The following is a 24,475-nucleotide window of genomic DNA, read 5'->3' as shown; positions in this document are numbered from 1 at the left end:
TTTATGCACCAAGAGCTTGTAACACTTCAAAGAGAAAGGAAAAATTGAAATTGCATCATATGACCCCTTTAATACCAAGCAATAAGAACATTTGTTCCACAAAATTTCTTATGCTGTGTAGGTTATTCAGAGTACACTTTTACATTAGTCAAGATCCCATTGACAAAGTGCACAGTGCACCTAGAACATCTTATACATAATGAAGAGGGGTTACTCTTGAAAGCAAGGTACATTGGTTTGCTTTTAACTCAATGATTTTGTCTGAGAGATTTTTGTAGAGTAAAAATCAAGGATGTGGATTTATTTGCATTAAAACAAGAAAGGAGTATAGCTTTGAAGGCTGTGGGCATTGTACAGTTTCAAGGACTTCCAAAGGACTTTCTTTTATGATAGAAGATTGTGACGTCTTATTAGAAGAGACAGAGTCTCTAGCTTATAGATCTTTATAAGTTGTGGAAAATATAGTCAAAAAGACTGAAATTATTCAACATGAAGTTTGTAGAGACTTGAATATTCAAGTGTCTATTTGTTGGAGACGTTTTGTTTTTTTTTTTGGTGGTGGATCATTACATATGATGTTGGACTCTGTATAGAGACATCTGTAAATAAACGCGTTAATAGGTTAAATATTCCTATGCATATCAGATATACAACTTAAACAATGCTTTGGTCCCAATTTCACTCTTTCACTTGGTAAACTGGATATGGACAGCTTGTATTACATGCTTGAAAACCATGAACAAAACTTAAGAAGATAAAGCAGACACTACAGACTACAATATCTAGGATAGCATGACATCCTCACCTGTGGTAATCAACATTCCTGGTAACCTACTGTTTACAAACTCGGTGGTGATGATGATGATGATGATGATGAAGCAAAACCAGTGATGGCTCACATACAGTGAAGAGTCCATGGCAAATTTCAGCAGTGTCTCTACTGCTCTCTTCAGGTCAGCTGTGGTACTACAGATGATTTGCAGCGCGGTCTCTGGCACCATATAGTGGTAAGAAAAAATTGGAACAAGAGTGTATAATTCATTTTACCAGAGGACATAGAGAAAACAAACCTCTGTTTTTATTTACTCTTTATCTCCAGTGGGTTTCTCCTCTTCCAATTTGATTCCTGCTAAACAGTTGCTTAACACTAGAAAAAAATCCCTCTCTCATCTGAAAAGCAATTCTAGCATTCCCCAAAGACTAAACTAAAAGAAGGGAGATGATTGAAATGTAAAGAAGAGAGTCTCCATTGAGGTTATTCTGTGTTTTGAGGGCTACTGATGAAACAAATTACAAAAAAAAAAAAATCTGGAGTTGAAAGCAGAAGGGTGATAAATAAAGCCTTGATTATCAGCTTAAAACAAGAGTTCTGACAGTGCATATTAAGTAGGGGATAATGTACAATCACTGTCATTATCACAAAATACACACTGACAGGGTCACCAGGTCTTGTATCATCCTGAAGAGGTTTATTTTGCAAAAATGGCAGGGTTGCTGCAGCACTAAATACACAGCTACTTATATATATATATAAAAACACATTAATATTCAAGTTTTGGAGTTTATTTTTATTCTGACAAGAAAGTGACTAGTGAAACTAGCATCAAATTAGTTGCCCAGTATGCATAGTTTAGATGTCATAATAATGAAATATTTGTTCCATAAAGCAAATGATTGCATAATCAAGCCTCATTATATATTTGTGTAAATATATAACGGTACAGACGGCTGCACGTGAGTGTCCTGCGTAATATTGAACAATGTCTAAGAACTTGGTATTACAACCACTTCCTGTGTCTGTTTGCCTCTTTAAGAATAATCGCTTTATGTATCCCCCAATTGTAAGTCGCTTTGGATAAAAGCGTCTGCTAAATGACTAAATGTAAATGTAAATGTAAATGTAAATATATGGTGTATATTCATAATTAACAAGTAAAAAATATATATATATTGTACTGTTGTTATTTGTTTAAGTTATTTATTTACATTTTATTACCCTTGATTTGAAGCAGAATATTACATGCAAACTAGAAAAAAAGTTGTGATTAATTTCAGAGCTTGTTGGGTTGGATTTTTTTATATTTTTTTTTCTCTGTGAAGAAAATAAATGGGGAAACTACTTATGGAAACAAGGATGCTGAATATATCGGCTGTTACTATACTCCATAAAGGCTTGGTATGTTATAGGTGATTTTTATATTGTAAACATCATTCAGCAATTTGCATTTTAATAGCTGTTTTTGGACTTTTGCATGTAATCATATTCCACCAAAACCAAGCAATCTCTTTTATCATGGAAATTACAGGTAATATGTCTTGCTCTCTGAACATTGACATTAATCAAAACCATTATTTCCAGAGCAGATTAGCATCATTTTGAGAAATGATGTCGGGTTCTGTCCCAATTTCCAGATAATAAACCACACACACACAATCAGTAATTCACAGTATGCTCACATGCATACACATTCACACTGCCATCTAGACCTCTAAGGCTGTTTCTCATCTCAAATGATGCTACAAATTGAGGAACAAAACTCTTAGAGTCTTTTCTTCTCGCCTCAGTGCTGTCTCTAACACATGAAAGGAACTTCAGGGAGTCAGGTATCATTATAGCCATGTGTCCAACATTAGTCATGTCTTTACATCCTCTAAAGATCAAAGTCACTGTGTTTGTGGAGCTCATTACATGCTTCACTACATGTATCCATATCTATAAGTCAATCACCTGACCGCATTCTAGTCACCCGACTCTGCTCTGTCAGCAGGGGCTGCTAGTCTCTCCACGGTCATGGAGCTAAATGCTGAATTGTATTGCTTCAAGGTAATCCACTCAAAATTAGATGGTACACCTTGAGTGGAATTTGTTGCTGTTATTTGAGATAATGAAAGGGGACCAAGCATCTCCGGCGAGGAGAAAAAAAAAAGCATTTTAGTGCCTTCTTTAATAAGAAAAAATGGAAGTATTGATCTCTTCTGCCCGTTATTTCTGCTGTTAAGTGTTTGAACAGTGATATTTATGCAGGTGGTCCCAAAGACACAGCTATGCAAGGTTGGAGAGAGAAAGGAAAAAGCAAAAGACGTGGCATAAATCGTCCCAGCTGCAGCTTATTCTGGCCAACAACAACTGGGCCCGTATTCATGAAAAGTCTTAGTGCTAAGAGATGCTCCTAGTAAAAAAATTCTAAGAAAATTCTTAGAACTGTGGGTGTTTCCTCTTAAAAGTAAAGAAAAGATCCCAGTAAAAAAAAAAAAAAGTAATTCAGAAAGCATCTTAACCCTTAAAAGCAGTGTTGCCAACTGCTTTCAATTGAAAGTAGCTAAAACTGGTAGCTAAATGTCACTAGATGACATCACAATGGCAAATTCACTGATCTATATAAAGATGAACGTAGATCAGTGGGCAAGATGAGAACTTGGATAAGGTTTGTCCAAGCAGTTGCTATATTTGTCCCTAAACTTTTGAAAAAAGTCTCAAAAGGGGCGGGGAAGTCGCTAAATCTAGCTACAAAGTAGCTAAATTGGCAACACTGCTTAAAAGAGGTCTTAAAGGTCCCCTGAAATGCTTAGGAACACGCAGAGTTACTCTGTGTTGACGTCATTTTAACGGAAACAGGAAGACAGGGCGGGACATATCAAGAAGCTCCGCGTCTTTTTAAAATAGCCAATAGCGTTCGTTTATATCACAGTTTGGGCTAGAGCCGTTGAGCTCCGTAAAGTCTAATTTGACAGGGTATGCCAGCCACAATCTCATCTATATTGCTATAAAATATAGCATTCTGTGTAGAATTCAAATAGCTCTGATACATTTTGTGGTCTGCGCCGACTCGCGCATGTGATCCGCTCCGTGCTATCGTGTCTCTGGACCGGAGCAGAGTGTGTGTGCGGTGCGGTGGTTAGCGTGACACAGCGCGAAACCAGAATTCCTTTTTTCCTCAGTGGAAAGCATATTTACACTGTTTGAATCGTTCATTGTCCCCTATATAGTGCACTACGTGCCATTCACTGTACAGAAAATACTAATTCTGTGGACAAGTGACTGATTTCAGCCGCGGCTTCAGCATCTATTTTATAGTGTAGGGGGTGGGCGCTTCGGATTCTAGAGAGCATTTGATTGGACAGAAAGTTTGATGAGAAGCTGAAGTACGATGTGACGTCAAAAAAATCGTTGAGCCGTTTTGGCGGAAGTGACGAACTGCAAGCTTTGAATGCTTATATCTTCTAAATGCGAATTTTGTCACTGTTTTGGAGCACACTGCCTTCTAGATAACCTTAACACTAAGATATTGATACTAACACCCAAAAAAACTTTAATTTTGATTTCAGGGAGACTTTAAATTTTGGTCCAAAATTGTTAGGAGTACGGACAAGGACTTTTGAGAAGCTTAAGAGTTTCTTTAGAGTGGAGAAAATGGACGAAACATGAAGAGGGAGAATAAATGTGTTGCACAATGCATGACAGTGAGTGAATAAGATGCTCGTGCGGGGATTATGTTTGTGACTGATCTTACTAGAGACACACTAATATTCTCCGACACCACGCAGAAATGCCATAGCGCCAGAATCGGAAGTAATTACTACATTAACTACATTAACATATTTGGCAACTGGAAAAATGCAACTATGCAGCAGTGATGATTTGGGTCTGTCACAACCTTCTAAGCAAAGTGATAACACAATCACAGCACTTTCAGAACTGTATTGTGTCGCTGTTCATTCCTATAAAATACTTTAAGTATGACAGCATGGTAAATAAAAAAATAATGTATATACATATAGGTGTGTGTATTCAGGTAAGGATACTCCTCTCTTCTTCACTAAGTAACAAAGATATTGAATATATGGTCTATTGTTAGATATTACTAGGGTTTATGCATAAACATACCCAGCTATCCCTTGAATTTATTACTTTTTCCTTTTAACATTGTGAAGTGCTCACATACTACTTCAGGCCTTTATAAACAATTTTCACAAACAAAAGGAGACAAACCGTATATCTAAACTTAATTGTGCATTTTAGATGCAGTCACATCCTACAACCTAATCATCTGCAGAGAGAAACTGCCATTCAACCACACAATGATGGACTCACAGGTATCAGAGGATTGTGAAAATATTTCACTGGAGCTTGGTCTTCAATAAACCATTTTGTTTTACTTAAAGCATTACTTCTGTTCAATGTACATTGTCATTCATTAATGTATCCTGCTAATAACCGTTAGAACACTGTCACTTTTGCTACAATTTCACATAATTAAAAAAAAAACAAAAAAAAACTAATTGACACATTGTTTTTGTAAAACCCTATTAGACACATCAAGATATTAAGACCAGGCAGAGAGAGAGAAAGAGGGGGAGAAAAAAAAAAAAAAAAAAAAAAAAAAAAAAAAAAGTTACTTAACACCATTAAGGTCCTAAGGCATTTTTAAAGCACTATTCTATATGGAACCCTATAAAAAGGTTCTATTTAGCATTAAAAAGGGTTTCTGCTATATTTACAAGCCGAAGAACCCTTTTCTGGTACGGTTCAGAACCATTTTTCTTAAGCGTGCAGGTATAACCACAGTGAGGTGTAGACCACTTATTACACCGGTTATCCAGAAGGTTGAGCAACCATTAGTGGTACACTACAAAACCAGTCATTATATTTTAAATGGTATATGGAGTAAATAACCAGGGAACAAGACGTGTAGCTGAGGATTGTAGTCTGATTTAAAGCAACACCACCGACAACAGCAAGCTTGGTATTTAAAGAGTAAGCACTCAACACCACATTTCCATTAAACGCAATTTATTGCTGCAAAATTACACTATAAAAGCACATACTTCTACCATATAGCGCTGACATTTGTCTACGGAACCAGAGCACATGGCAGTCCCTTAGCCCTTGACAGATGAGTATCGTCCTGTAGCAGAGGAGCTCTGGGAAGGTCTGAAAAAGCCAGTAGCTTTTTGGTCATAGGTGGAACCATAGCTACTTGAGATAAGTGATGTTGAGTCACTGGACTGACCAGAGAATATACCTTGTAAAGCTCCTTGGACACTTGAGCCTAGAGATGAAGTCATGGAGTTTGGGGGTTGATTAACTGAAGCAGACAGACCAGGAGATATTTGGCTGATTGTGGAGCCAGAAGCAGCCTGAGCTGAGAGCTTAGAGGGTCCGAGTCCTGTACCAAAGAAGCTTAATGTCCTCCGAGAACTAGAGACAGAACTCTGGGCCACAGAAGGGCTCAGGGCTGGCAGGAAGGAAGATCCACTGGAAGTCTGAGAGCTTTGAGGGAAAGAGCTGCTCTGGGGTACAGCTGTGCCAGAGGCCTGAAACCATTGGCTCAAAGTTGAGGCTGAAGGCTGCCGTTTTCGATATGCCTCCGAGCCAACCGATGATTCACTTGGAGAAGCCCGAGTGTATTGACTGGACACAGAAGGGGCATACTGGTTAGAGGTACCTTGAACCTGGAAAGATGCTCCAGTGAAGGTGGTTCCGGTCTGAGCAGGCACATAACTACTAGAACCTGCCAGCTGAGTTCCAGCCATACTCTGGGAGCTTGATGCATACAGGCCAGAAGAGCTTGGATCACTTATAGATTGGCTAGAAAAATCTAGGGAGGAACCACGCTTAGCATATGCAGGGGACCCAGAGCTATACTGACTTGAGGTACTTTGAGACAGGCTGGACAAGCCACTATATCTGCCACTTCCTTCTTGAGTGGAGACAAATTGGCCAGGACTTGCTGCAGAGGTAAGGGTAGAGAACTTACTGGGAGCCTTGGAGCCTTGAGATGGAGAGCCACTCTGTAATGCAACTGTACCAGAGGTCTGAAAACCTTGCAACCATTTAGAGGAAGTCTGCCATTGAGATGGTTGGCTCGGAGACAAGGGTCCACTTGCAGCAGCCTGACTATACACTTTTGCATTCAAAGGGGTATACTGGCTAGAGGTACCTTGCAGCCGCAGATTTGAGTCATCAGTAGAGGTGCTTCCTGTCTGTACAGGCACATAAGGACTAGAGCCTGCCAGCTGAGTGCCAGCCCTGCTCTGGGAACTTGAGGTGTACTTTCTGTAGGAGATCGGACCACTGGAAGATTGGCTAGAAACATCCAGCACGGAGGAACCACGTTTGGCATATACAGGGGACCCAGGGCTATACAGACTTGAGGTACTTGGAGACAGGCTGGACAAACCACTATATCTGCCATTTCCTTCTTGTGTGGAGACAAATTGGCCAGGACTTGCTGCAGAGGTAAGGGTAGAGAACTTACTGGGAGCCTTGGAGCCTTGAGATGGAGAGCCACTCTGTAATGCAACTGTACCAGAGGTCTGAAAACCTTGCAACCATTTAGAGGAAGTCTGCCATTGAGATGGTTGGCTCGGAGACAAGGGTCCACTTGCAGCAGCCTGACTATACACTTTTGCATTCAAAGGGGTATACTGGCTAGAGGTACCTTGCAGCCGCAGATTTGAGTCATCAGTAGAGGTGCTTCCTGTCTGTACAGGCACATAAGGACTAGAGCCTGCCAGCTGAGTGCCAGCCCTGCTCTGGGAACTTGAGGTGTACTTTCTGTAGGAGCCCGGACCACTGGAAGATTGGCTAGAAACGTCCAGCAGGGAGGAACCACGTTTGGCATATACAGGGGACCCAGGGCTATACCGAGTTGAGGCACTTTGAGACAGGCCAAACAAGCCATCATATCTGCCACTTCCTTGTGTGGAGGCAAGTTGGCCAGGGCTTACTGCCGAGATAGAGAACCTACTGGGAGTCTTAATGCTTTGAGACAGAGAGCCACTCTGTAATGCAACTGTACCAGAGGTCTGGAAACTTTGTGATCTAGAGGCAGGAGGATGCAACTGAGATGGCTGGCTCATAAACAACGAGGATCCACTTGGAGCAGCTTGACTGTACACAGGCACATTTGCACCCAAAGGAACCGGGGCATTCTGGCTAGAGGTACCTTGAGATTGCACAGAAGAGCTGATGTAACCTCCTGCAGAGGACAGTGAAGAGAGCCTACTGGGAAACCAAGAGCTGCTCTGTGATGTACCAGATCCTTGTGACACTGCTGTACTAGAGGCTTGAAAACCCTGGGTCCTAGTGACTGAAGGCTGCCACCCCAGAGATGACTGGCTTGGAGAGAGAGAACCACTCCGAGTTGCTTGATAGTACTGGCTGGACATGGGAAGTTTTGCACCCAAGGAAAAAGCTGAAGCATACTGGCTAGCGGTGCCTTGAGGCTGGACAGACAAACCATAACTACTTCCCGGTCCTGGTACATATTGATGGGAAGCTGCCAGCTCAGTACCAACCCTGCTCTGGGAGCTTAATGTATACTGCCTGGAAGAGCTTGGACCACTGGTAACCTGACTAAAACCTAGGGGTGAAGCAGCAAGCTTGACATAGGAGGATCCAGAGGTATTCTGGCTTTCAGCACTTGGAGGCTGGGTGAGCAAACCACTTGTAGAAACAAGCTGGCTGGAACCTCCTGCCAGTTGTGGCCCAGCGCTGCCCTGATAAGTAACAGTAAAAACACGGCGGGAACTTCCTGAGGATCTTGAGGAAGAGCTACTCGGTTTAGAAAGCAGACTAGAGGTTCCTCCCAACTGAAGGCCAGAGCTGCTCTGAGAGCTTGCTGTAAACATGTTTGAGGGACTTTGATTACTGGCGGGCAGGCCAGAAACATCAAAAGGTGAGAAACTAAGCTTTGACAAAGAGTCAGGGGTAGACTGACTAGAGGAGCTTGGAGACAGGATGGACAAGCCACTGGAACTACCACCGCGTACAGGTGTGGAAGCAAGTTGAGCAGAAACTCCTTGCGGTCCAGAGCCATCCAGAGAAAAGAGAGAAGACCAGCTGTAGGAGCCTTGTCTATCAGCAGACTGGCTGACTTCATTCTGGGTATTTGGACTGGAGGAACCCTGGAGTTTAAGCACTGAAGAAATGCTATCCGAGACACTTGGTGCACTTTGTTTACGAGACATAGGTTCATAGCTGCTGGAAAAGCCTCCTTTTACATACTGACGTGAAAGGGAAAACCTAGACCTGCTGGCATTCAGGCTTTTCCCAATAACCATATTAGGGGCCACTTCTTCAACAGGACTGCTTCCAGTCACTGGAGCCTCCAACACAGAAGACTGGATTACCCTAGGGGAAGAGCGTTTGTGGACACGCCAATTCTCTTGAAGGTGAGCATTCTGAGAAAACGAACCTAGAGAACATAAGCACAATGAATAGAGTGCAGGGCCCTTTTAAATAAAAATAAAAATAAAATAAACCCACACACTACCATGCTCACCTTCATGACCAACAGCATGTTTCAAGAAAATCAAGATGATAACCAAGTGGTGGACCCTAGAGAGAGAGAGAAAATTATGATAAAAACTCTGCATAACACATATAACTGATAACACAGCGATAGGATTTAAAATGTACTAACCTTTTCCAACCCATAACAGAAAAAACATTAACAAAACTGCTTTGTTGAAAAGAGACTCTATTACACCAAACCAGAACTGCTTCAAGAACAACTACAAATCTGTGTATACACTGACCCGGGCATTTGTCTTTTATAAGCCTGTTTATCCAATCAGCTGACATGTCTAATTACATAAAATACTGTTCACCTGTGAACACTTGGCTGGATATTTGATGACTGAATTTGCCAATAAGTCATTAAATACAATCACCTGTCTCATCCATTCGCAGCCGTTACACACACCATAAGGCCTGCACCACAAAGCATGTTTTTTGTGGCTACCTAAAATGTGTGAGAATATATATATTGTGATATTTTGAAAGTCATTAGTGCAAGAGATTGCACTTTGCAGAACACATGCTAAGTAGGTCACCAGATTAATAACCACACTCTCAGTGTAATGCTAAGCTTATTTTATGTAACAGCTAATATAAGTATTTTATACTTACACTACTAATGACATGCACCATAGTCATAATTTATTTAGACCACCCTGGCAGATACATTAGAAATGTAGATTTGTGCACAAAAGTCTTTATTGCATGTTTCAACATTGGGCTCTTTAAAATATTACCTTTTATACTCAGACATGGCAAATACAAAAAAGCAACAGTGCAGCTTTCTCAGAAGGTTCCTTGAAGGCATTTTTAACTGGCTTATATAATATAATATACATTGTATACTCTGAAAATTAAGGTTTAAAAAAATAACTGCATATGCATAACTCACAGTGCAGAGTGCACAAAAGAAATAAAATATTTTTTTTTATTTACCAGTACCACTGAAGATATACACTATGCACAGGAGTTTGTTTAATTTATTCCACGATATTAAGTGTCTGACTTCATTTTAAACAATTAAAACCTTAAATCGATTTACTATGTTTAACACCACTGGATATCTACTACGGTTATTAATCCTGATACTATGCCAAAGTGAACCTTCACAATGTGTTCCCCCTCTTTAAGGAAGTGTGATGAAACTGTTTCACATGCCTATGAACAGTGGTTGCCACGTTTCAATTCATGCATCAAGGCATATTTGAGTGTGCTATTGTGGGGAGATTATGGGAGTGCTGCAATTACCCAGAACCACAGGTGTGTGTGTGAGAGGAACATAATGGCCACTCTACACTCTCGGCTCAAAGCCAGACGAGGTGTGGGTCGATTTCCCCCCAACCAACAACTGCTGATTAATATTTATGGATCTTTAATCACAATAAGAGAGTTCTTCCTGTCCCCAAGAGCTTGGCAGAGTCACTCCGACTGAAAAGCTCAAGGATCACATTAATTAAAGCGAGTGGACTTGATCGTGAATGGTACCATCCATCATTCCCGCACTCATTAAAGGGGTCACATATCCAGGATAAAAACTCAAATAAAGGCGGCAAAAATTGGCCTAATCTAACAACCTGCAATTAAAGGTAGTTGGAGGAGCTCTTTAATAAGGGCACAGATTCACACAGGACGGTTTAACATGCCAAATCATTGGCTCTGACTGACAGAGACATTAAAGAAAAACAGGATTTACATTAAGACCAAGTTTACATGAAACATCTGATCCGGGATACCTGATCACAAGTGGACGGCGCTAAATTTAGGTTAAAAAAAATGTTGACTCAAACCACATTGAAATATAAGGTCATTTTTAAATATAAAGGTAAATGCATACTGATGCATCCCAGAAAACAGTAAAGGATCACCTACCCAACTAACCTGTCATTGCATAAACACAATAAATTACTTGCAATTTAATAAGAAAATGCCCATACATATACATGCATCAGTCTTGGATTTTGCCCAATGCCACTTTTATCGAAATTGGTTGCAATGGGATGGACATTCTCATTCTAAAAGTATTTGATTGGGCAAAAATGTGTGGTCACAGCAGCCATATTTAAGACATGTGTCAATACCCAGTGTACATTTTAAATCTCGGTTGACCACTTGTAATCAGGTCACCAAAGATGGATGTAAGTACCAGGTATAAACAAGATCTAAAATATGTCAGTACAACAAAAACAGATCACAGAATTGGTTTTATTGGATTTACAGCAGAGGATCAACAATGTTTTTGAAATGTAGTCATTTTCTAAAAAAAACGCTAAATTGGATGGGATAAGTCTAATCCGAGTACTCCATTCCTGAGGTTAAGTGTGCAGGTTACAGGCAACTCGGCAATGTGATCCACATGTTCTTCAGTGCTGGAGTAGTTTAGTTTTCTCCTTTCAACACAGATGCCAGCTCGCCGTTCTCTTTCAGCTCCTGTTTAACAATATAAACATTTCCCTTCCATTATGAAACACCTTCACAGTTCATCAACTACAATTCATCTTTTGTACATTCAGGTTCAGAGATGGTTCTGACAGCACTGGCTAACTTCATACTGCCTGTTAGTTGTAGAGCTGCATCTACCCTCTGCTGGAGTAAAACACCAACTGCAGTACATCTCTACAGGCAGATGATATAACTCTTACACTGCCATTCAAATGTTTTTTTTTAATCAGCAAGGATGCATTATATTGATCACAAGTGACAGTAAAGCCATATATAATGTTACAAAAGTTTTCCATTTCAAATAAATGAGGTTTTATTGAACTTTCTATTCATCAAAATATCTTGCATCATGGTTTCCACAGAAATATTAGGCAGCAGAACTGTTTTCAACACTTTCCAACCCCGGCTGCTGAAAATTCAGCTTTGCCATCACAAGAACAAATTACATTTTAATAAATATTCAAACAGAGAAAACTATTATTTTACTGTATTTTTGATCAAATAAATGCAACCTCGCTGAGCATGTTTATTTAAAAAATATTAAAAAAACATATCGACCCCAAACTTTTGAATGGTAGTGTATATCAGATTTAGATTTGCTCTTTAAAGGCACAATATGTAATTTTCGCCGCTGGAGGGTGCACAAAACCGGAAATCGAGGGGTTATGACGTCATTGGCGACACAATGACAATATGGACACGCTCCGTGTGACTAGTTAAAATTGCTGATTTATCTGGATTTAAACATTCTTCGAAACATTTATGTAAGTAAACAAGTCAGCAAAATATAACACTGTTCTAGTGGTTTTTGGATATTTTAATAAAAACATCTTACATATTGTGCCTTTAAATCTCTATACCAATGAAAGCAATCTGAAAAAACACTTTATAAAACAGATAGTTCCGGTCCTGGATTCTGATTGGTTGAGCCGCGTTCGAAGCTGTTGTAAATTACACTTGGAACCACAACCGTTTCTGAGGAGTTTGGTGGAAGAATACTGTTTTTATTTATATCATTACACTTTATTTGCTGTGTTTTATTCTGTGAAACCTTACTACGTATATGGAATAACCATTTTATTAAAGCAATGAGCCCCAAGAAGCCGTGGTTTACAGTGAATTTATAACAGCTAAGGGGCGTTTTTAGGGGCGTTTTTAGGCACGACCTAAAAACGCCCCTAAAAACGCCCCTTAGCTGTTATAAATTCACTGTAAACCACGGCTTCTTGGGGCTTATTGCTTTAATAATGACTATTTTCCTGAAGTCTAGAATTATTTACATTCGTTACAAATGAAGCATTATAAATGCAATGCTGTTTGTAGTGCCTAATTCTAAATGTATCTTTATCATCTTAGTAAGAGGATTCATGTTAAACACTTTTATGCATTTCACCTTGACTATGTCCAGGCCTCCGATTAGTTCCCCTTTAACATACAGCTGTGGGTACGTCGGCCAGTTGGAGTACGTCCTGAGTCCTTGTCTAACCTGTGGAAACAATCAGAAGTGCACGTTTTGGCTAAAAACACAAAAACAGAATTTATTTAGGGACATTCATATAGTAAAAATAAAATTGCATTCTAAACATGATTGCTTAATTGTTATTTAATTATTCAGTTCTCAGTTTGTAAGGAGCTCACTAGGTTTTGGAACACAGTCTTTCTTGAAGTTGCTTTGGCAAGACAACATTTACCAAGAATGGAAACATAAACTTAAAAATGAAGGAACTCTCACCTCTTCATCTCCCAATATGTCAAACGTTCCGTACTCAACTCTGAAATTTTAATGAAAAACATGTTACTTTAATAACATACATTTAGTCTTTCAGTTATTCATAATTCACGTTAAGAACATTCTCCAAAAAGAGCTTAAATGACACTGTACGTGTAGAATCGTAAAAGTCTCTCACCCCGTGCTGTTCATTATTTCAAGTATCTGACGGCTGAATCCACATTTGGCAGCCTGAGTATTCACAAAGACACGAGTTAAGAGGGTGAAAACGCTAGAGCATCTTTCACATCATGAAAGGCTGCAGTGAAGCGAAACCCTGCGCTTGAAAGCCAATCAGAGGAAGCAAGTTTTAACTCCACCAAAACACACGCAGACTACTGGAGAAGCTCAAAGAACAGAGTACATAAGATACGAGCGGCTCCTCTGGGCCCAAACCAGCACAGAACCAAACTTGCATTTAGAAACTTACAACTACAACCACCTACAAAAGATATTCTGAAGTGCGTCTCAATAACTAAGGGAAAAAGAGGAGGTAATAAAATCGAGAGACACAGAGAGAAGCCAGTCAGTCTCGTGGGGAAAGACTTTAAACTACTGCAAAGAATGTCTTTCATGTGTGAGTGTTAAAGATCAATACAGTTATGAGGAGAGAGGTGAGGGGTCTTTCTCCTCCATTAAAGAAAGAGAACGCAGCTCTATCAGTGCCGGAGCCGCCTGAAATCGATTTCCAGCAGCGTTTTACCACTGCATGGTTTCTTTTACTGTACGTTAAAGGAAAAGTTCACTCAGAAAAGATCTTTCTGTAATTATTTACTCACCTTTATGTCATTTCAAACCCACATGACTTTTTCTTCTTCAGTGGAACACAAAGGCAGACTTTTGCACAGCAATATTACTTCATAATTTTCTAAAATAATATTGAAAAATTATTATAATTTATCAATACATATACTATGAAACAATTAAATGATTACATTTTCTCTTCAGTGGAAAACAAATGAAGAAATTTAGCAAAATGTTCATGCAGTTACTTTATAATGGTTTAAAATTAATTATTTTATATTAATCATTTTAAAATTAATATTAAATTATTCTTATAACAATAACAGTGTTGTTATTATCAGGTGAAAAAAATGTCGGTTTGGCAACTAGTTGTAGCACTAAAAATCACTACAATAAAACTAAAAAATAAGTATATAAAAGATTAAACAAATTTGAATGAAAACTCAATTTATAAAAATAAAAGCTAATCCAAAATATTAAAATAAAATATATCAAATATTAATAAAAACCATACAAGTACATACAACTAAAATAACACTGAATAATAATAATAAAAATGTATATGATATTTGCTAAATAAATGCAAATAAAATAAATGTTTAATTTAGTTGAAAATATTGTTACTTTTGGACGGCTTTCAATGTAGAAAGAAGAAAGAATGCTTTTTGTCAGCTGAATGGTGTAGTTAAGACATCTACCAGCTAGTTGACCCATGCTAACCAGCCATTGGTGATTCCTAAAAGACCAACTACCATTACACCAAATACACAAAATAATGTTATTTTTAGCAACATCATATGACCCCTTTAACTAAAACTGAGAAGCAACTCCTTAAAATTGGGTCTGTTCTTTACAAACAAAGCTGACTTGAAATCAATTATTTTTTTCTGTATGTTTGAAGCAAGACAGACATGGTCACTATGAAGTTGTTGTATGAAAAAGTGCTCCGTTAGAAAAAATAACAGCATATGGATTTGTAATAACATGAGGCTGAATAAATAAAACAGCATTTTTGGGGGTGATTTATCCCTTTAACATCCCCTGCTTTCTCCTCACTCTTTTAAACTGTGTTTCAGGAGAAAAAACAAACAAACATGAGAGAGAAAAAGAGTATTTAAGTTCACTCACCTCTTTATTGCCTTTCATGAAGAGCATGACGGATGATTTACTGATTAGAGATTTCAGCCTGTCAGAAGAGAGAATGTTTAGACAAGTCCAGTCATACAGAGGGGGAGTTTGAGCGAGCGTGTATCTGTCTTTACCTGTTTTCCAGTGAGTCGCTTTTGGGGAAAGTATTCTCAAGTTCTCCCGATTCAACCAGCTCCTGTGGAGGATATAAAATATCTCTGAATCCGAACTCGCTTTGAACTCGACTCACACATACACACTCTACTTTCATAACTAACAGCTCCCTGCTGAGATGTTTTACCTCGCTGTAAAGGTAAATTCGCTATCTTAATGAGGAAGGGCCTCTAAGACTCTTGAGAGAAGAGAGAGAGGGGGAAGAGGATGGATGCTGGCTAATCTAGCCCTCCTCTCTCAGCAGGAGTGCTCTGCTTGCTTTAAGCAGTATGAGCTCGCTGGGAATGTAGAGCAACATACAGCTAATAACAGCTAGCTGAGAACACACACGCCGTCAAAAGTCCTGAAACATGAACTCTTACGATAATACGCATGGGATAAAATGCACACGATCAAGCGATGAAGAAATCTGTGTTTGGAAAAATAGGGAAATATCTAAAAATAAATAAATAAATAAAAACACTGCTATGCACCGATTTTCATTGAACGCGATCAATATTGTTAAAGTTTCTTCTTGTATCTCGTACCTTTACGATGTCCAGTCCTCCGATGAGTTCTCCGTTGACGTAGACTTGCGGGTAAGTGGGCCAGTTGGAGTAGGTCTTGATTCCCTGTCTGACCTCTTCATCCGAGAGAATGTCAAAACTGCTGTACTGTACATTGTGGTCCTTCAAAATCTGAACAGTCTGACGACTAAAACCTGCAAATAACGCAACAAAAATGCGTTAAAGGTTAAAAAGAATATCATTACAGCAGCAACTCTGTTTAGTATGTGTGCTTTTTACTAGCTTGCACTTATTTAATGGCTCTGAAGAAACTAAAAATATTTAATTAAATTATTATCTATATTATATATTTAATGTCAATACAATCACAACAAATGTTTTCATTTGTCACTGCAAAATTAAAATTTATGTATTTTATTATTAAACTAAAAGTTCACTGTTTAGTTTGCTTGTGTGCTTTTTAATAGCTTGCACTTTTTAAGAGCTTTAAAGGAAGAAACTGAAATTCTTTTAGAAAACTATTACATTTTTTTTCTTTTATAAAACTAATAAAGTAAATAAATAAACCTATTCATATTTTTAATGTCACTACAACAACAAAAAGTGTCATTTATCATTGCAATTTTTTTAATTAGTCTACTTTGTTTGGTGTTAGCTTGCACTTGTTTTAAAGTTTGGTATATATATATATATATATATATAGTAGTCAACATTTGAAATGGATCAAAAAAGTTCACAAAATTTTTGGTTCAGGTTTTGTTTCACTTCAAATGTTGACTAGTGTATATTACAATTTTTATTTTAATATCAGTTAAAGTTTTAGTTATTATGTTGTGCTTTTTGTCCATTTAAATTTTTTTTGGTCTGTATAGTATTCATTAATTTTATTACGTTGTTATTAATAATAATAATACTAATTATAATTATTATTATAGTACCTCATGTTAAACTAAATTACTATGAGAAATGTTGTCTTGGCAAGTAGCTGAAATAAATTTATTTGTTTATTTTTTATATTTTCCAAGTAACATTTTTTAATGGTTTTAGTTTAAGTTTAATCACCCTGCTACACTGACAACAAAAGTTGTTTCTTTTTTCTATGTTTTTAGTCACACAGTGAGTAACATTTCAAGTAAAATCTGCAATCATAATTACTCATTTGTCCATTTATAGATACTACGCAATATTGGGCAACACGACTGAAAGCTGGAACAAAATTTCCTGATTTCTGAATTTTAAATAGCAGTTCTGTTTATATGGATGACTACCAGCTAAAAATGAGAGAAGATAAAAGAGAGAGAGAGAGAGAGAGAGAGAGAGCATGATATCAGATGGGAGGAGACAAAGAGAACAAGAAGCAAGAGAAACGGCACACAAGAAGAAGATGCTTGTATATCAGTTATCTTTTATTTGTTTTATACTAAGTAATGATTGTCTTGGCGTATGTGTATGTTTGACACATTTCAGGGTTTTGTGCCGCAATATCCTGTCATGTCAAACTTTAAATAAAACTAAACTAAACTAAACTAAAGGAGTGAGCGAGAGAAAGAAACAAGATCAGGAGAGAAAGAGAGAAAGATGTGCGAGGTGATGTGTAGAGTCTGTGTAACCCCTGCAGTAAAACACCCATTTTCATCTTGTGTGGCTCATGAGGGAATTCATTATAAAACAGCTCCAGGCGCCTCACTTGTGCTTATGCATTTGCTGGTATATTAGCTCGACTCTATCAGAGCGGGCAAGCAGGCGGGCAGCTGCTTTCTCTGGCTCCGGGCGGATCTTCTATTAATAAAGCAGAGCTGGAGGAGCTGGCAGTCGTTGAAAGCCCAACATCACGTTTGAGATTAGAGTTCAATATCGTTTTCATTTTGATCTCAGGATGGCAAACGCCAGCCTTCCCCCAGACCTTCCTCTTTACACAGCCAAAACGTCAAGCGCTAAACTGCGCCTCAGTCCATGACGAAATATGCACTTTGAACTATCAAAAGTATTTTGTTTTAAATGGGTGAAATTAATATGAGGATGTTTTCCAACGCCGAACCACACATTTTTGACATGAGGAAGTGTTAGTTGGAAGAAAAAAAGCATGCCAGAAAATTTGCGAATCAAACAGAAATAAACAAGATCAAGCTGACAGCCTAAAGTTAAACAAACTAAAGACTAAAACGCTATTAAGTGATTATTAAGCTGTCACTATCAGGATTTAATAAGTATAACTTTGACTTACAAAAGCAGAACATGTTCCTTTTTTAGAGCGACTGCATATCAACAAAAGTTTGATTAACAAAAGTGGTTGCTCACCCCTGTGTCAGCTTTGAAATCTACCAACAGAATGTCTCTGCAATTTTAGTGAATTTCAAGTAAATACAGACTGGTTTCACACACTGTGATGATGTGTTTCGGTTTTTAACATCATAAATCAAGCAAAGTTTTGTATATTTTCATTTAAAAGGAAATGAGTGTACATTTATAACACTACACTTTGTATTAGGGCTGTGCAATTAATCGCATGCGATTGTCATGCGCATCTCGTCAGTAAAGCCGGTTCTGTGATTAGTAGTAAATCTCCATCACCTGCTTTCAGATGGAGCGGCATTTACTACACTGAGCCATAGTTCACTGACAATCAGGCAATATCGCGTTCATAATCGCAGATGAATCACATTCGATTATGAACGCGATATTGCCTAGCTTGTCAGTGAACTGTCAAGCAGGTGATGGCGATTTACTACTAATCACGGAACCGGCTTTACTGACGAGATGCGCATGACAATCGCATGCGATTAATTGCACATCCCTACTTTGTATTATACATTAATTTAAAGAAAACTAGTTCCACAGAGTGTGTGTTTCTAATGCAATGGCTGGATTTTTTTCTATTGCTATTAGAGAGAATGGGAACACAATTACATTTGTTGTAGTTTCCGTTCACCGCTATAGAGGTTTACCCAACTAAACTTCCAAAAAAGTGCTTTTAAGTTGCAGAAAAGCTAATAATTAAATAATAAAAATTTGTCAATAAATGAATAAATGTGGTGCAGCTCAACCAGAGCATGGTGTTAGCAACGACAAGGTCATGAGTTCGATTCCCAGGGAATGAATGAACTCATAAAATGTATACCTTGAATGCAAGTCACTTTGGATAAAAAAGGATGAATGTAAATGTAATATTTTATTTATTTATTGCTTTATTTGTTTACCTGCATGTCATGTGACCATTAAATAACATCAGAGAACCATGAACATGCAAATGTGCATTAAACTATTAAAATATTAACTTAAAATCTCAGCTGGTCTTTTCAAAATAAATAAGGTTGAGAATCCCTGCCATACACACAACACAAAACATGCATAAAGTTGTGAAAGTAATGATGCAACATGACAAAAAAGTAACTGAATGCACGCTGCATTGTGCCACAGCATCTTTAACTGCTTTTGCACCGAAATTGCCTGGAACAATTTGTCCCAGGAACTTTTTTTTTTCCCTGACCTGTTGCTGTCTGCGTTCTCATCGAGGTCTAAAGTACCGAGAAGATTAGGCAAATAGTCTGGTGACGTAGGTCTGCGTGCATTTCTCAATACAAAGTACGCAAATTTCGGACTTGCATCCTCGGTAGTTCGGACTTCGCAAGTTCGACTTGGGAGTGTGAACTCCCGCGGACGGGAAGACGCAAGTCCGGTAATTCTGCAAACAGCAGTGTACTTGATAACATCAGTCAGCTCGCCTTGGCTACTGCAATTGTCCTCACTGTATTTACAATAAGACCAATATGATATCAAACACCACTGCCTCCTTTCATTTTCATTTAAACTTATTAATAGCCACTGAAATATAGTTCAGGGAATGTATATAGCCTACATTACAATGAAACAAAATATTATATCAAACAGTATTGCCTCTTTTTGTTTTCATTTTAACATATTAATAGATTAATAGAATAAAGACCAAAGATTACCTGTTAGATTTACCCAAAACGAATTACATCTTACGTTTAACCACAGAGTCATCAGAGCCAGCGGCAAATGTCAGAAAGACTAGCCGAGCTGAGGCTGCTCTCGTTGGGATACATGAGCACTGAGCGCCCACTGATCGCGTGGAGCTCACGTCTCCGAAATCAGCGAAGCACATTTTCAAATAGGCGCTGTCTTTATAAATAAACCGAAGATTTGAGTTTTAAACAACTACATTCTCACCCGAAATACTTTTAAAACTACATTTCATGACACAATAACAGTAATATTTAAAAAAAATCATGCGACTATGGTGGTTGAAATACAATGCTGCGTGAACTTAACCAATCAGCATGCTCAGCGCCCAAGTCCCGCCCCCGAAAGTTCTGGACCTTTGAAAAAGTACTACCTCGCATGGACTTTTTGAGGGGCAAATTTTAACCAGGAACTTTATTTAGAAAATACAATGCTGCGTGAACTCAACCAATCAGCATGTTCAGCGCCCAAGTCCCGCCCCCGAAAGTTCCGGACCTTTGAAAAGGTACTACCTCATAAGCAGGGACTGTTTGACTGTCTGAGGGGCAAATTTTAACCAGGAACTTTATTTAGATCCTGGTTCCTGCAGTGGAAACACACCGAGTACTGGCCCAAAGTCCCTAGTTTCTGATGAAAGTTCCTGCGGTGGAAACAGGGCTTTTGTTAATTGTAATGGGAGCTATTTAGACGGACAAGTTGTTTTTCCAATCAGTTGAAACTTTGGGTCAAACAGAGCCAGACTGGATGGAACCTGGAATATAGTGGCGCATCCATACAGACGTCCTTCGCACTTAAGAAAGACGTAATGCGCTTCTCTCTCCATCCCGTTCATGCAACCTTGATTAGTCTCACTCCATCGCCAACGGTTGCTCTAACTAACCCGCTTGACCCCGTGTTAATTTATGCGAGCGAGTGTATACGTGTGTGTTTACCACAGCGAGGCTCCTGGGGCGATCCCTTCATGAAGAGCATGCAGGGTGCGGCGTTGATCAGCCTCTTCAGTCTCTCGTTGAGATCCTCTTTAGGGACGTCCCCCGCCCTGGCAGCCCCGCCCCCACCGGACCCCAGCCGCTGCACTTTATTGGTCAGCTCAGGGGCATGCGCACCATCCGACCTGTCAATCTTCTCACCGCCCTAAGGGTTGTCGGTAAACAAATAAATAAATAAAAACACTCAAGTGTGAGTAGTGATAGATTGAGAGGGAGGAAAAAAACAGCATTAATTTTTTAGGATGCTTGCCAGTTTGTTTAGATTGTTTGCAGGGAGAGAGAGAAAACAGGCCGCAGGCTCTCCTGGTTCTTTGACATGTTACGCCGAGAGAGGGAAAGTCTTGCCAAGCCGTGTGTTTGTTTAACCTCCGATTATTTCTCAGTTGCTTGATTCTAACACGAGGAGATTTTGCAGCTCACATTACTTGATCGTTAAACTCAACCTTCCCAAAAGACTTTTTCTAACCTCGCCTCCCTCTGCTAAATAAACACAAAACACTATCGCAGCACACCTAACATAAATAAAAAGTGTGTACAGAAAAACGCAATCTGGCATAGATCAGCATGCTTTACAAAACATAAAGAACACAGTTTAGTAGTGAACTTCATACTATATAAAAAGGAGAAAATGGGAAATTAAAACGGACTCAATTACTTTTTTAATACATTTTGCTGGTCTTAAATTTATTCAGCAGAATCTGCACGGTTCTTAAGTGCACATTATTCTAAAACAAAGTACGTTTTTATTTTCACAATCTTTTACTCAAATGTTTTAACTTTCTCCGCCTCTGAAACAACTTTTCTGCTGATGTAATTAAGGCTGTGTGGGCAGGGAAAACTAATACTAACCAATGATATTATAACCTAACATTCACAATCCGATCAAATTCAAATGATAATAATCAATAAGTTATATAAGTCACCATTTTTATATACAAAATAGTTTCATTTGTAAACAAGTCACTTTGAATGTTTTGTGAAAGCCATGTTTCAAGTTTACTGTTTGAATGTTACTTCTGTAACACGGTTTATTTCTGAGTAATAGCAAAATAGTAAAAAGTAAAAATTAATAAAACAAACAATTAAATGCTTAACTAAATAATTCATGCAAGTACTTCTAAGATATATGCTTCACATTTCTGCTTATAAAACCTCAGAGTGTCAAATTATTTGTTGTGGTAATTAAAATTATGCCACTAATGCTGTAGATAATTTATCGTCTATTGAACGTAACATTCTGCAAGGAAATCAGAGCAAGAAAATTCAATTACCCAAGGAAAAAATAGACTATCAATCCAACTGCATTAAAATGATCAAAAGATTTAAACTTCAGTGGTGTTCTTTTCTAACCTTCTACTTGTCAAAAAATAAAAATGAAAAAAAGTATCATGGTTTTCACAAAAATATTAAGCAGCACAACTGTTTTCAACATTAATAATAAGAAGAAATGTTTCCTTAGCAGTAAATCAGCATATTAGAATGATTTCTGAAGGATCATGTGACACTGAAGACTGGAGTAATGATGCTGAAAATTCAGCTTTGCATCACAGAGATAAATTACATTTTAAATTATATTTAAATAGAAAACTTTTTTTTTTTTTTTTACAATATTACAGTTTCACTGTATTTTTGATCAAATAAACTCAGTTTTTGTGAGCACAGGACACTTCTTTCAAAAACATTTAAAAAGCCTTATCTGCCCCAAACTTTTAAAAGGTTTAAATCATGTTGAGTCATATATATTTATTTTTCCTATTTGTGACTGAACTAACCTCCCACTCTCTAAAAAGTAAAAACATTGCCTTTATTATGTAAAAAAAAAAACATATTTTTACCATAATTTTAGGTAAATCTGAGCATAGCTGAAGTCAAATGTGAAAGTTTTACCTTGAAGAAGAGGAAGGTGGGAACTGAAGTGATCTCATACTTCTCAGAAACCTCCGGGACTGCCTCTGCCTCCAGCTAAAAACAGAGAGAGAGAGAGAACTACTGTACTAATGATTCTTTATAATTCACATTAATAAAACATCACAAACATCAACATGTCAAACATAACATGTGGGCTGACAGTTTATCTGGCTGTAAAAACCCCATTTAAAACACGAAAAAACATTTCACATGAAATTGAAAACTAACACTACAAATCTAAACTCCACTGCCTCAGCTATAACATGTAAAATGATGAGTCAAACGTTTGGACACACTTCATGTTGAATTTGCTTCTGATAATGATTAAATGATAGAAATGTATTTTGTGGATGCATAAACTGTACCTAAAAATGAATTTCTTAAAAGAACTAAAAACAAACATTTACTATTAAAAACAAAGAAAAATGATCCAATTTTATTCTAAGGAATTCAACACAATTTATTTCATATAGATTATAAAAGGGCAATTGTTGCTTGAAAAACTCTTCTGCTCTGCTGACTGTGTGATGAAAGGCAGTATTAACCCTTAACACAGAAGGAAATATTTCTCTCTGCCGGTTTAAGGCCATGAGGAAGGTAAAGTCATTCAGAGCCTGAGGCATTTCACTGCGCTCCACTGGGAGATGGAGCTGAGGGAGGAGAGCAGCTGGATCTGCATTACTGGAGCTAGAGCCGTTTCGCCATCATTTAGAGCCCAGTGCACACAGGAACATTTGCAAGAATAATGGCCATTTTCAAACAGGTATCTCAAACACAACGTGCCATCTGCGAATGGTCAAACAAACAGAGAGTTCCACACCACTGGTTGAGCCATTACTGGTATGTCGCTGGTTTAGACGATCAAACAATCAGAACAAAATTTTGACTGTGCCACAGTACTGTACACTTTTTAGGAATGGCTTATACATAGTTATTTCACTGCATTCATTTGGGATAAGAGAAAGAATTTAATTACAAAAAAAATAGTAAATAATTTTTAAGTTCGTATAAGAATCAAAATACCAAATAACTACAGAAAAAATACATTTCTGAAAAAAAAAAAGTCAAAGGCAAAGTCACAATATTTTCTTCCCTTTTTCCCAAATTTACAACATATAAAACAGTAAACAACAGTAAAATGGTTTCTCAAATGGGGGAAAAAAATGTAGGATGGGAATTAATTTTGTTCATCTATAATTGATTGGATCATTGGATTGGAAATATTTATAATAAATACTGCAATATTCCATAAAAAGGAAAACTCTAATTAGAAACAAAAAAAAACTGATCTTAAACTGGAAATGCAATGCAGTTTATTTCAAATTATTATTTAATTCTAGTCATTTATGCATGCACTACGTCATAGATGTTCCCATAAAAAACAGACATTAAATATTATTATCTGAGCATATTTAATTGTTAAAATGAATTACTTTTGTTGTTTAAATACACACACACACACACACACACATATACAAATATATACACACATATTATATATATATATATATATATATATATATATATACAC

General features: G+C 37.8%; 2 protein-coding genes across 2 annotated transcripts in view; both read right to left on the bottom strand.

Moving 5' to 3' along the window:
• Positions 1-5,774: 5,774 nt before the first annotated feature.
• Positions 5,775-9,517, bottom strand: LOC107653110 (A-agglutinin anchorage subunit). Its single transcript, XM_016439747.1, has 3 exons — positions 9,429-9,517; positions 9,288-9,343; positions 5,775-9,200 (listed from the first exon to the last, which is right to left on the bottom strand). The coding sequence occupies exons 1-3, from the start codon at positions 9,440-9,442 to the stop codon at positions 5,881-5,883; spliced, it is 3,390 nt and encodes a 1,129-aa protein (XP_016295233.1). The 5' UTR covers positions 9,443-9,517; the 3' UTR covers positions 5,775-5,880.
• Positions 9,518-11,080: 1,563 nt separating this feature from the next.
• The window catches only part of glrx3 (glutaredoxin 3), a 17,088-nt gene continuing 3,693 nt past the window's right edge, over positions 11,081-24,475 (bottom strand). The window contains exons 3-11 of the mRNA XM_016439745.1: positions 22,924-22,998; positions 20,980-21,181; positions 16,085-16,257; positions 15,518-15,579; positions 15,384-15,441; positions 13,651-13,703; positions 13,476-13,515; positions 13,137-13,229; positions 11,081-11,731 (exon numbers count right to left, since the gene is read on the bottom strand). Of these exons, the coding sequence (XP_016295231.1) occupies positions 11,681-11,731; positions 13,137-13,229; positions 13,476-13,515; positions 13,651-13,703; positions 15,384-15,441; positions 15,518-15,579; positions 16,085-16,257; positions 20,980-21,181; positions 22,924-22,998 (807 nt within the window). The 3' untranslated portion in view covers positions 11,081-11,680. The remainder of the gene's footprint in view (positions 11,732-13,136; positions 13,230-13,475; positions 13,516-13,650; positions 13,704-15,383; positions 15,442-15,517; positions 15,580-16,084; positions 16,258-20,979; positions 21,182-22,923; positions 22,999-24,475) is intronic.

This window comes from Sinocyclocheilus anshuiensis, unplaced genomic scaffold (assembly GCF_001515605.1).
Source record: "Sinocyclocheilus anshuiensis isolate Anshui unplaced genomic scaffold, SAMN03320099.WGS_v1.1 scaffold1328, whole genome shotgun sequence".
In the NCBI taxonomy this organism is placed as follows: domain Eukaryota; kingdom Metazoa; phylum Chordata; class Actinopteri; order Cypriniformes; family Cyprinidae; genus Sinocyclocheilus; species Sinocyclocheilus anshuiensis.
Note: the sequence above shows the minus strand (reverse complement) of the source record. Positions and strands in the feature narration are given on the sequence as shown.

What these genes read in the sequence shown, in the direction of transcription:
- LOC107653110 (XM_016439747.1), bottom strand. An exon ending in ACATGCTGTTGGTCATGAAG is followed by an intron (nt 9,201 to 9,287) that starts GTGAGCATGGTA and finishes TATGTTCTCTAG; the next exon opens with GTTCGTTTTCTCAGAATGCT.